Here is a 12,814-nt window from a genome sequence, read left to right on the forward strand (position 1 = left end):
ATTAGGTTTACGTTTGATATGTTTCTCACGTATAAGTATTGGATGATATATTATTATGAATAATATTATTGACAAAATATATGTATATATGGACTTATTAATCAAACATAAATCTAAATCAAAATAAGTAGTTTTTGATATATATTTCAGTGATATTTAAAAATATAAATATTAATGGTGCATTAATTGAAATAATAAAGCTGAAATAAATATCATTAAATTATGAACGAACATGAAAATATGTATAATTCGCTGATTTTTTTTAGATTATTTTATGTGTTTATATTATAATTACGGTTAGATTATTTTTTGTGTCAAAAATGTAATTGATGAGTAAAAATTAGGAGCCCGATCGAATATTCAATTCGAGTATTCACTTTTAAAATGCTAGTCTGGTTCAAATAAGTACATATACATGTGTGTGTGTATATCTATGTATATATGTATATATAAATATGTATATGTGTATACTAATCATGTAAAATTAATAAATTTTAACAAATGATTATTTAGTTAAATAAATTTTATATTTACGTTAATGTATATATAAAGTACACAATGGTGAAGCATATTAATGATGCGTCAATTAATATATATTAATTATGAGCAACAAATATTATATAAGTATTAATAGTCAACTAATAAATATTAATTGTGAGAATAAATATAAAATAAATATTATATAGATATTAAGTAGGGGCATAATAGTCATATAAATTAATTTACTCAACAAACTCGCTTGTTGTTGTATTATATATATAGAGAATTAAATATCTTATAATAATGGAGATATTAATACGAAATAAATAGGATGAGGTTAAAATGTCTTTTTACATCTTAGGGGGTATAACAGTCATTTTACTTGATTAAATTGTCTCATTGAAACCCCCACTTGCTCTATTATATATATAATAGATTTGATTAAAAGGGAGCGACATGTAACCGCCGCCCAAAAGAATTTAATTAAGAGTTTACATGTTTCAGGTATTGCGCCTAGACAATAAATGAATATATTTGGAAAAATGCACGGAGGAGAGGAGCAAGTAGGGTTTCATGCCCAACACTTTAGAAATGTTGTGCGAGATTTTAGAAAATATAATTTGGGTGTGAATGATGCGCAAGTGGGATTGGATTTGTTACAAGAAAGTGGAGGAAATTTTTTTATTCGGACTCTAATTGATGAAGAAGGAAGATTGAAGTGTCTTTTATGGGTTGACCCCCGGTCGTTGTTGGCCTACAAAAATTTTGGTGATGTGGTTGCATTTTATACAACATATCGAACAAATAGGTATGTTATGCCGTTTGTGCCGTTCACCGGGGTGAATCATCACTATCAATCGGTTCTCTTTGGATTTGCACTAATGCGTGATGAATTGAAGACTACATTTGAGTGGGCTTTGGGTACTTGGTTAGAGGCCGTTGAAGGAAAAGCAACTTTGGTTATTATCACCGATCAAGATCAAGCAATGGCGGGGCAATTCAATCTCAACTACCGAACACGACACATTTGTTGTGTTCGTGGCACATTAGTAACAAATTTTTTGAGAAGCTCTCAACCTACTATGCAAAGGAGGAATTTAAAGGTGACTTCAACAATTGCATATATCACTCGTTGACCGAAGAAATTTTTGAGGATAGGTGGAAAGCATTGATCTTGAAGTACAAGTTGGAGGATAATACATGGTTGCAAGGCTTGTATAATTTGAAGCATAAGTGGATCGATGTTTATACACGTAACATTTTTTTCGCGGGTCAAAAAACAACTTCAAGAAGCGAAGGAATGAATGCCTTTTTTGATGTTTATGTAGGGTCTTGAACGGGGTTGAAAGAATTTGTTGAGGGTGCATAAAAAGCGTTAGAAAGAGAATTTATGCGTGAGAAAGAAGAGGATTATAATACACGTCATAAAATTCGTTGCATGCGACTGAAGACCGCCTTGGAGCAACATGCCGCTTCCATTTATACGAAAGAGATGTTCAAAAAATTTCAAGACTAATTGGTTGAGGCCGCAAAGTACTTTGTGGAGAAGGATATAGACCGTTTCTTAAAAGATGTGGAGGACACGTACTACAAATGTTATCGACCATTAATGGTTGAGTCTAAGAGAACCACTTATCCCGTTACCTTCAATAAGTTGTCATTTCGGGGTTCTTGCATATGTAGAATGTTTGAGCATTCGGGCATGCCGTGTCGTCATATTATTGCCGTGTTGACAAAGAGGTGTGTGGCCGAATTACCAGAACATTTTATGAAACGGAGGTGGACTAGGGATGCCAATATAGTTGATGGTGTGTTGCCATATCACATGCCCGAATATGATGCCTCATCCCATGATTTGACTCCAACGGAAAGATTTAATCACATGACTTTACTCACTATGGGGTTTAGTCATATTTGCATGGCGTCGAAGGAACGTTATAAGTATGCTGTGAGAGTTATTAATCGAGAGACTGAAATTATTGAGAAAATGCCCGTGCATGGGGTGGAAGGTGTTAAAATTGAATTTGATACCAAAATTACTCAAGAAAGTGAAGAGAAGTTGCATGAAACTTTTCTTGACCCCGTTGTTTCGAAAACCAAAGGACGCAAAAAAAAGCACCGAATTATAAGTCCCATTGAGGAACTTGCAAAGAAAAAAAGAAAATACGGACATTGCAACATTGAGGGACATGATGCTTGGAAAATGTTCCGTGAAATTGGAAGAATTGAGAAAAAGTCAAAGTGGCCAATTGTAATTCAAATTTTATATAACAATCTCTTATATATTGTTTTTTCATGCTTTTAGTAGTTCCACCTCATTTTGCTAACATGCATTTGTTCCACCTCATTTTGCTAACATGCATTTGTTCTTCTTATATGTAGGTGAAATGGCCAATACTTCGGATGACGAGTCAGTGTCTCACATTAGCAACACATTCTCGGACTCGGACTCCGAATTCGAGGATTGTATGTCACCAACATTTAGCGAGTTGGATGTAATCGCTCGTGAATGGAGCGAGGAACTAGCACAGTTTAACGAAGGACCTCCCCTAGTGGAGGAAGAAGACCCGGAGTTGCACCCTCCAGAAGAAGAGGCATACCGTTCAAAGCTTTGGGCCAAAGCATGCCACTGGTTAACCCTTCCTTGCATGTTTGTAAGAGTTTGGAGCAATGTGCCGCCTTACTTTCTCCCGTTCTTCAACTTGGGTAAGGATTCCCCCGATGGCCCTTGGAGACTGTCCGAATGGGATTGCGGTAAAATTGTGGAATGTGATAGGATCGCGGACATACGTAAGTTGAAGCCTCGTGAGGGTGCCACCCGAGACCAAGTACGCATTGATCACGTCAAGGGTTGGGTGTCCCACTTACATGGCGACGATACCACCGCATGGGCTTGGAGGCGTGCACCATGGTGCAAATTCACTCTCTACAACGGGTCAAGCACCATTCCCGTCACAATATGGAATGATCACGAGACCCATGTCGAAGTCACTAAAGATGTGCTCCGCGAAGGATGTGGTGTTGTGCTCTATTGGGTTTCATGCATTATCAGGGTCGACCCCCCCCCCGGGTCTCAACACACCGACTATCGGGCGGCTTCTCTAACTTTTTACAGATATTTAGTTAGTTAGGGTAGTTCGTACGAGAATTCCCTTTGTTTAAGTATTTTGTTGTATTTCGATGTAATTTTATCAAACTAGACAAGTTATGCACTTATTTGGATTTGAATTGCGATAATTATGTAATTTCTAATTTGTCATTGATCCATTACTTGAAAATTATTATGTCGAAACATAACTCATTTAATGTGATATGAAATAGAATACACATTTATTTTGTAATATTTATGCTTATCATGCATGGGAATTTACATGCAAAGTTGGCAAAATGACCATATGTTAGTCATTATAGCCAAGTAATTCTTAAATTTTGGAAGCCATAAGAAACGATATTCTAATCAACATTTTATTGCATAATGCAGTTCATATAGTTGAAATACATCACTATTTTACAGATTTCACATAAAATAGGGGATAAAAATTTCAGAATCTTTCTGTCCCTTCCGCGGAAAATAACCGCAGAAGGCATTAACCCTTCCGCGCTTATTTTCCGCGGAAAGGACAGAAAGTTTTTTGGAAATGTGCCTTCTGTAAAGGCACCATCCCACCTGTTTTACATGATACCAACCAAACAACCAATAGTATACGCACAGTTAAACAACATCAACCTGTAAATTGTAAAAAATAAATTCGCCAAATTTAGGCACCCCTCCAAATATGGGCCAAATCGCCAAAAATTTACAAAACCTCAAATTTTGAAATTTCTCCAAACCTTTTAAAATTTGCACACAAGTGTATGGGGGCCATTATATATACAAATCAATAAAAAATAGAAACAAAAAAAACTAAATAAAGGGACGGGAAAGGGACGGTCGATAAACGGCCGATATAAAAGAAACAAGTTTCAATTGTCATTAAATCAAATAAAGGGCACACGATGATGTTCGAATGTAACGAAACAAGTTCAACTACACTGCACAAGCATAAGATGAAGTCACAAGTTCAACTAAGCTGCACAACTAGACGAATGACCTAACTACTACTCCTTCCAGCTACCCTCTTCATCCTTTGCCTCGTGTGATGTGTTGGTATGGGTTTAGCCATCCCTCTTTGAAGCTCATTCGCAATCCTATAACTAAAGGTCTCCACGTTCGAGGCATCCCAACACACTTTAGCGAGGTCATATCCCTGCAAGGTGTAGTCCATATATTTGCACACGTACACACCGCAATCTGAGTAGTTATCTTGTTTAGGTATTGCATCCCAAACATGTACTAAAGGCTCTTCATCTGAGAAATTTCTATTCTTCCCAACATTACCAAACATACCTGTATCAACTCCAACCTAACACACAACAAAAAACAACATCAGTTCACGAAAGTAATAAGGAAAGATTTAGAAATTACAATATAAGGTGTCGTCGAGGAACTATTACCACACACTCTTCCTCTTCAGGATATTTAGCATTGTAGTTCATAGGATCAAGTACCATCACGCCCCATTCCTTCACAGAAAATACCATGAGAATCCAATGGTTCTCGTTCACGTTCGCGGGAAGAAATATGTAGTCCACCTGGTTAATTGGTGGACCTACCCCACAACTCGCCCAATTAAGAAAGAAATTCAAGGTCCTCGCATAATAGGTACGTGAGTAGTCCACTTTCTTCGCCAACTCCATAAAAAGTGGATCCATGAAGTAGTATGAAGGCATCCTCAAATACACCCCCGCGGCAGTTATGGCCTCCTCACGATCACGCAACAACCACTGCAAGAAATAGTTATACCATAAGTGAAATAAAAAGAACAACATAAATGAAAGAAGGTCAAAGATTATACCATGTAGGCATATATGATCCTATCATCTAGCCATGCTTTGGGTTCCAAACTCTGCATAACACTTGTGTCCAAGGTCCACTTAAGATCGTGTTTAATAGGACCACTTCCGGGAAAACCACCCCATACCCAATCCCTCCTAATAGCGTCCATCCTCTCCCACTTTAGTCTCTTATTTATCCCCCATTTCTCTTCCACAGGGCGGCGGATATCCATCTTCTCAGCCCTCGAAGACGACCTTGCTGCAAATACAGATGCCTGTGTCAGGCCCTGTGACACTTGCTGAGACGGTTGTGTCATGTCAATTACATCGGCCTCTCGAGTCTCTCCAACTGTAGGCCTCATCGCCTCGGGAGAAAGATGAACATGCTGGAACACTGGAGCCATATATGTCGGACCTCTAACATCCTGCATGAATCGACCGTACGGCTTGAGAAATATAGGGGCAATCCTCCCAAACTCCTGCTCATACTCAGGGGGAATGCTACTATCCATAGCTTGCAGACATGCCAACCCCTTCTGTATCTGCAAAAAACATTTGTGGCATATAATCAGATGTTACTATAATGCAAAGGAGGAAACAATTCTAAAAAATATCGGGGAAACAATTATTAACAAACTTACAAGGTCAAATGCCTGGGAGTTGTTAAACAACTCCCGGGTGCTATACTGTGGCTCTGGAAATGGTTGTGGCTTCCCAACACGCATCCGTGCAATGCCTGAGTACCACTGCATGTAGCCTGTGTCATCCACTGCGTCTGGCTGATGGAAAACTCCAACCTCGGGGTGCTAACTAAAACGGGTCCACTCACCAATCTCAGCAAATCATATACCCCGCCAGTCATAGGGATTAAACGGAATCATAGGCTTCCTATACTCTATCATGTTAACAGGTGATCGTGGAATACCCTGTCTGAACCTGAACTGTCTCATCACCCTATCAGAATGATGATGCTCAACAACATCGTAGCATAGCACTGGAAACCTGGCAAGACCAAAGAAATGAGCCTCCCAATCCTCAGCCGATATGTCATTGATCCCCATCTGAATCCTCCTCCACCTCGTGAAAGTGGGCATATGGCGTCCACGCCACAATATCAGCTGCAACTCCATCAAACTCGCCTCTATAATGTAGCAAACTATGATGAGGCGCCAATCTACTATCACGCCTACCTATAGCCCGTTTCCTCTTAACAACAATCCCAGTCCCGGGAACATCCTCATCCATAGGATCATCAGAAACAACGCCAGCCTGCACCTTACCCTTTCCCTCTTTCCCCTACCCTTACCCTTAACCTCCTTCACCTCCGGTACCTTCTTCCCCCTAACCTCCTTCCCCTACTTCCCTTTCACCTCCTTCCCCTTCACCTCATTCCCCTTCACCTCATTTCCCTTCTTCCCCTTCTTCCCCTTAGGCTCCTCCTCCGCCTCCTCATCGGCCTCCTCCTCCTCATCAACAACCTCCTCAACCGGCCTAGCCCAGAACTCAGCAACTGGATATGAATCCCTGATAGGATCAGGAAGAGGTCTCTCAATCAAAAACCGCTCATATGCCCACAGCTGCAACAACCACGTACAACATGCAATCCTCTTGGCCCCTTTCTGTGCTGCATGTTCGAGCCCCCTATACATATATGAAAGAACCGCAGAACCCCAAGACCATCTCTGCACACCCGTAAGATAGCGGAGGTGTCCAATGTACTTCGGGTGCACCACATTCCTGCTACTGGTAGGAAATAGAACAGAACCAACGACCAAGAGCAAGTATGCCTGTGTGTGAATAGCAATCCTCCTCGGATCAAGACCCGGATCAGCCCTCCCATATCTCTTATACAACCATGTGTACTTTATGCCGGCTCTGGCACATGCCTCCTTCACCTCGTCTTCATCCAACGGCTCAAACCAGTGTCTCGAAAAATACGCCAAACCACTATCCAGACCGTTGCCAACTAACGCATGTCCAGCAACCGGTAAACCCAAGATATAACCAACATCCTCCAAAGTCACTGTCATTTCCCCTGTCTCATGAAGAAGGTGTGGGTCTCGGGACGCCACCTCTCCACAAGTGTCGTGACAAGCCTAGCATCATTCTACAAAACCACGCCCGGATTTGCAAACACACCAAAACCAATGCTATGCAACAAGTCCTTCTGTGCATCAGACAAAACCCACCTACATATGTTCTTGTTCCCACAATAACACTCCAAAGGATCCCGCTCATGTCCCTCCCAAACATCTGAACTCACATGATAGGAGTTATCAAAGATAATGTCATGACTAACTGGACCCGGCAATATGTTATCCATCCTGAAATAATAACATAAAAATAATTCAATAATCTTGATGTAAACCATATAATCCATAAATTTATATGTATAAGCTATCCCAACAACAATAATACACATCAATTCTCAATCATCCACAACTATGACATTCACGCAATCATTCACCACAAGGACACGATTCAAACATAAGGGATTATGCAATGGTATTACAGGGATTACGCAATTGAAATTCAAATAACACGATTATACAAGGATTATAAATCGCCAGGACAACACGATTATTATAACATATACATACACGATTACAACTTAATAAAGAACATTACTGAGATTGAACCATCCAATTATAAATCCAGAATTAAGTTCAAGAGTCATATACAATATTTACAACTTAATAAAGAACAAGAACACAATTACAAGAAATCCAATTGAAAAATACCCACATGCATCAAACAAACTAGCACTAACTGCATTACACAAAACCCCAAATCATAAAGATAAAAATAAACAATAATCAAGAAAACCCCATCTAGAAGTGCAAAACATATAAAAAAATCACAACATATACATACATGATTATATACAATTACATACACCGATTACTAGCAACAACAACATAATCTCGCACGGATTAATTACGATTTCTATTCAAGAACCCTAAAAACCCGATTGAAAACCCGATCTCTATTCAAGAACCCTAAAAACCCGATTAATAACCCGACCCAAACATAAAAACTAGAGAAAAATTGAACATTTTACGCTTGTTGATTCGTGTTTATTCACTCTCCTCTCCAAGCGCACTCTAATCGGCATCCAATCGCACTCTAGTCGCCCAAAAATCGTGTATATATCGTGTGTAAAGAGTTTTATGCTAATACTAACTGTAACCGGGTTGAAACTGTGTTTAATTGATCTCCAGGGCTTCCGCGTAAAATAAGCGCGAAAACAGTTTAAGGGCAAATTTGTCATTACAGGTTCTGCGGAAAAAAAAGCGTGGAAGGGCAACTTTCCGCGGAAAAAAAGCGCGAATGGACGAATTTTTTTATTTTAATCCTGGTCAATCCAACAGCCATGAAATAATGTGTTGGTTAAGGGTCTCTGACACATGATTGTAAGGGAACAGGACCCCTAAATAATAATAAACTTAAAAAAATAAAAATATTATATTCTCCGTTACCAAAACAGTCCTAAAAAATAGTGCGGAAGTAACCGATATTTGAAAAGAAAAAAAAAGGAAAGAAAGCAGTGTAATAGTCGGAGAAAATGTAAATAAGGACACGTCCGAAAAAGAGGATAAAAAATACGTAGGAGATTACTACAAAACAGGCACCCCCTTCTCTCTCTTCATAATATTCGTGCCCCCCGTCGTTGCTTCGTGCGTTTCCATCTTTGTCCTTACATAAACCCTCCTCTCTCTCTCTCTCCAAAACACCATTCTCTACTGATCAAGGTACGTACTATTCTTCAAACTGCTTCACTCTATAAGTTTATAGCACTTTTTTTTTGTTTATTTGCAGTTTTACATATCATCATCTTCTTGCTTTGTATGTTAATTATATATGGTCCTCTGTTGTGATTTTATCTTCTGCTTAATAATTTTAGGTAGCTTCTTTTCTCCTTTGTAAATTTTACTTAAAAAACTTGTTGCAATTATATTCTACTTGTACACTGGTATGTGCTACAAAGTGTCTTCCACATGAATAAAACTTTTTTATTTTTGGTTTACATGGTGTCCGGGCATGGCTTGCTCTTACCACGACTAATCCTGCACCGTGAATTGCACAGTATTGGATCACATGAATAGAACTTTGTTTAACCAACAAAAACATTTAATTGGTACACTAATTTATTTGTTTTTTCTGCAACTTTCATTGATATATGTTAGTGTAATTTGAAGGCGATAGCTAAGACACATTAAAGTTCTAATATGCTATAGTTGTTGGTTGAGGGTAAGGTCACATGTTTAACACTTCTTTCGTGCCTTTCATATAGACCTCAGTTTATTTTATTTTATATATTTTTGCACCTCTTTCTTATGGACCTAGTTTGCATCTGAATTAACGATTAAATTTTGGTGTCAAAATCATAAACTTCGTACTTATAGAGGTATGCATCATCTGTGCCTCGGTTTACTTGATTTTTAACTTTATTGTTATTTGATAAACTTGATTAAATGTTACTCACTTACTCCTGGCTGGAGTTGTGTGAGGTTTCATGTTCAATACTTGAGTTATCTATACAAACTTATAGATTAACATCAAAAATTAAATTACAAGGTATTCAATATAATGTGGGACCGGTGTCATAAGCGATTTGGAAGACTTATCGATACAGACAAGTGTCTGTGTTGTATTCTGTTTCATGCTAATGGTTTCAAACCATAAGTTTCTAATTTCTTGTTCTTGCTAATGACTTGAACCTGTGTGATTTTGTTTTATTTGCCTATAGCTTCAAAAATTGATGATACCTTTTTATTATCTGCCACTACTACCCTTGATATTCTTTTCTCAAAGAGTCGAAAATGAACATGAATGTATTACGTATATAAGTGATTTCGTCTTTTAATTAACCTTTTTGTAGTCATTATTTGACTACTGGATACCTAATATGTTAGACAACACATACATCAGGAAACTACTGGATCGCTGTTATAAATAGATAAAATATATTTAACATATTTTGATAGTATTAATAAAATCTCTGATTTCTCATAATATTTAATAATGATTTTTCCAAAAAGCAAAAAGTAGCCTCCTCATAACATAAATTGGAAAGTTACATTATTTTGGTTGCTTCTAGACTATCCTGACACACCAGTCTTTTTTCAGAGATATTTTCTCCAACTGCAGTTTGTTTGAGATGGCTGATGCAGAGGAAATTCAACCACTTGTTGTTGACAACGGAACTGGGATGGTGAAGGTTAGACGAATAACAGATAGTTACTTAAAGCTTTGTCATAGTGCAAGGACATCAGGTGCTGTGTCTACTATTTTCTCTGTAAAAATATATCTTATACAGTGTTTTAATTTGACAGGCTGGCTTTGCCGGTGATGATGCACCAAGGGCAGTGTTCCCTAGTATAGTTGGTCGCCCTCGACATACAGGCGTAATGGTCGGTATGGGCCAGAAAGATGCTTATGTTGGAGATGAAGCTCAATCAAAAAGAGGTATCCTCACTTTGAAGTACCCGATTGAGCATGGCATAGTTAACAATTGGGATGATATGGAGAAGATTTGGCATCACACCTTCTACAATGAGCTTCGTGTTGGTCCAGAAGAGCATCCAGTACTTCTTACTGAGGCACCACTTAATCCCAAAGCAAATAGAGAAAAAATGACCCAAATCATGTTTGAGACATTCGATGTGCCAGCAATGTATGTTGCTATCCAGGCAGTTCTTTCCCTTTATGCAAGTGGTCGCACAACTGGTTAGTATGATTATATATATCACTACATATTTATAAATTATGGAATGTGCTTGTGGTGACATGGTGTTTTTTACGCAGGTATTGTGCTTGATTCTGGTGATGGTGTGAGTCACACAGTTCCTATTTATGAGGGATATGCCCTCCCCCATGCCATTCTTCGTTTGGATCTTGCTGGCCGTGATCTCACGGATTATCTCATGAAGATTCTCACTGAAAGAGGTTACATGTTCACGACTACTGCTGAAAGGGAAATTGTGCGAGACGTTAAGGAGAAACTTGCTTATGTTGCTATGGACTTTGAGCAGGAGCTGGACATTGCTAGGAGCAGCTCCTCAGTGGAGAAGAATTATGAGCTTCCGGATGGACAGATGATCACTATCGGAGCTGAGAGGTTTCGTTGTGCAGAAGTCTTGTTCCAGCCATCACTGATTGGAATGGAAGTTGCAGGAGTTCATGAAACGACCTATAACTCGATCATGAAGTCTGATGTTGACATTAGGAGAGATTTGTATGGAAATATTGTTCTCAGTGGTGGCTCCACTATGTTCCCTGGTATTGCAGACCGAATGAGAAAAGAAATAGCTGCTCTTGCTCCTAGCAGCATGAAGATCAAAATTGTAGCACCACCTGAGAGAAAGTACAGTGTATGGATAGGGGGTTCGATCCTGGCATCTCTTAGTACCTTCCAGCAGGTTATAATCTCTCTTCTAGAGCTCATGATTCTCGTTTATACATTATAATATTTTCTTTATATCTTGATTATCGTTTTGGCTCAGATGTGGATCACAAAGGCAGAGTATGATGAGTCTGGTCCTTCAATTGTTCACAGAAAATGCTTTTGAGATGGATATGAAATGATCCGTGTGAGTGATATTAGTCTTTTTTATAATTTGAATCTGTCATGTGAGATTTGATTAAATTTGATATCAATAAAAGTGCTCTTTAATGTCTTAGGCATTCGATAATGTTGGTTCACTCCCCAGATTGCCTAATATTTGCGTTTTCACATTGTTTCAGGTTTGGGATACCTCTGTCAACAAGTAGCAGCAAGTTGGTTGTGTTATGTCTTTCAGTTCTGTTTCATGGGATATGTTTATGCATTAGACTCTGTGTTTATGTATAATCAGGCTTGGTTTTGGCTTTTAGCTATAATCTGTCATCAGAAGGTTTATGGTATATCCGTTTGTTATGTTTATCCAAAACTTGTTAAATAGTTAGACCCTAATAAAGATGGAGCTTGCGAAAATAAATATTAGCATATTCTACCAACATGGTTTGCATGGATTTTCCTCCTCTCAGATTCGGATGTAATTGAGCCGTGCACTTTAGGCACGAGTTCAAACTCAATTGAGCTCGACCAAACCATGATTTTAAGTTTCAAACTAGGCTTAACAAATGTTGGATTCAAGTTTTGAATCTATTCTACTAAATAAACAAAAGCTGAAATGTAAACTCTGTGTCAAAGTGTTAGTATGTGATATATTCTGATGCTTAAAATCTTGTCTTGCTCCGGACTCAGCTGTCAGTTTTTGACGGTCCAACTCTGTAGCAGAACGGTCTCGTCAAAAATCCCACCATCTCTGTATCTCTGTTCGATTAAAATGGTTACTATTGTTGCGTTTTACTAGTGATACTCTAAACTCTAAAGCATTCTCTCTATTTTCTCATTTACATTTTTTTGAAAAATAATTCTCATCAAATATTAATTAAACCTAAATTTTGTAATTAT

At 38.3% G+C, this 12,814-nt stretch overlaps 2 protein-coding genes across 3 annotated transcripts; both read left to right on the forward strand.

Moving 5' to 3' along the window:
* Positions 1-1,022: 1,022 nt before the first annotated feature.
* On the forward strand, positions 1,023-1,616 carry LOC141714230 (protein FAR1-RELATED SEQUENCE 5-like). Its single transcript, XM_074517762.1, has one exon. It carries the CDS (start codon positions 1,023-1,025, stop codon positions 1,614-1,616), a length of 594 nt encoding a protein of 197 aa, XP_074373863.1.
* Positions 1,617-8,951: 7,335 nt separating this feature from the next.
* On the forward strand, positions 8,952-12,280 carry LOC141712298 (actin-7-like). Of its 2 annotated transcripts, none has more exons than XM_074515176.1 (6): positions 8,952-9,107; positions 10,486-10,576; positions 10,692-11,085; positions 11,164-11,777; positions 11,862-11,948; positions 12,103-12,280. In XM_074515176.1, exons 2-5 carry the CDS (start codon positions 10,517-10,519, stop codon positions 11,925-11,927), a joined length of 1,134 nt encoding a protein of 377 aa, XP_074371277.1. In that variant the 5' UTR covers positions 8,952-9,107; positions 10,486-10,516; the 3' UTR covers positions 11,928-11,948; positions 12,103-12,280. The 2 variants fall into 2 exon arrangements, with proteins under 2 accessions (XP_074371277.1, XP_074371278.1); XM_074515177.1 differs by lacking the exon at positions 8,952-9,107 and adding an exon at positions 9,218-9,259.
* Positions 12,281-12,814: the final 534 nt, after the last annotated feature.

The sequence above is a fragment of the Apium graveolens genome, chromosome 3 (genome assembly GCF_009905375.1).
Source record: "Apium graveolens cultivar Ventura chromosome 3, ASM990537v1, whole genome shotgun sequence".
In the NCBI taxonomy this organism is placed as follows: domain Eukaryota; kingdom Viridiplantae; phylum Streptophyta; class Magnoliopsida; order Apiales; family Apiaceae; genus Apium; species Apium graveolens.

What these genes read in the sequence shown, in the direction of transcription:
- LOC141714230 (XM_074517762.1), top strand. Translation starts at nt 1,023, where the DNA reads ATGCACGGAGGAGAGGAGCAAGTAGGGTTTCATGCCCAACACTTTAGA.
- LOC141712298 (XM_074515176.1), top strand. Translation starts at nt 10,517, where the DNA reads ATGGCTGATGCAGAGGAAATTCAACCACTTGTTGTTGACAACGGAACT. An exon ending in ACGGAACTGGGATGGTGAAG is followed by an intron (nt 10,577 to 10,691) that starts GTTAGACGAATA and finishes TTAATTTGACAG; the next exon opens with GCTGGCTTTGCCGGTGATGA. An exon ending in CTCTTAGTACCTTCCAGCAG is followed by an intron (nt 11,778 to 11,861) that starts GTTATAATCTCT and finishes GTTTTGGCTCAG; the next exon opens with ATGTGGATCACAAAGGCAGA.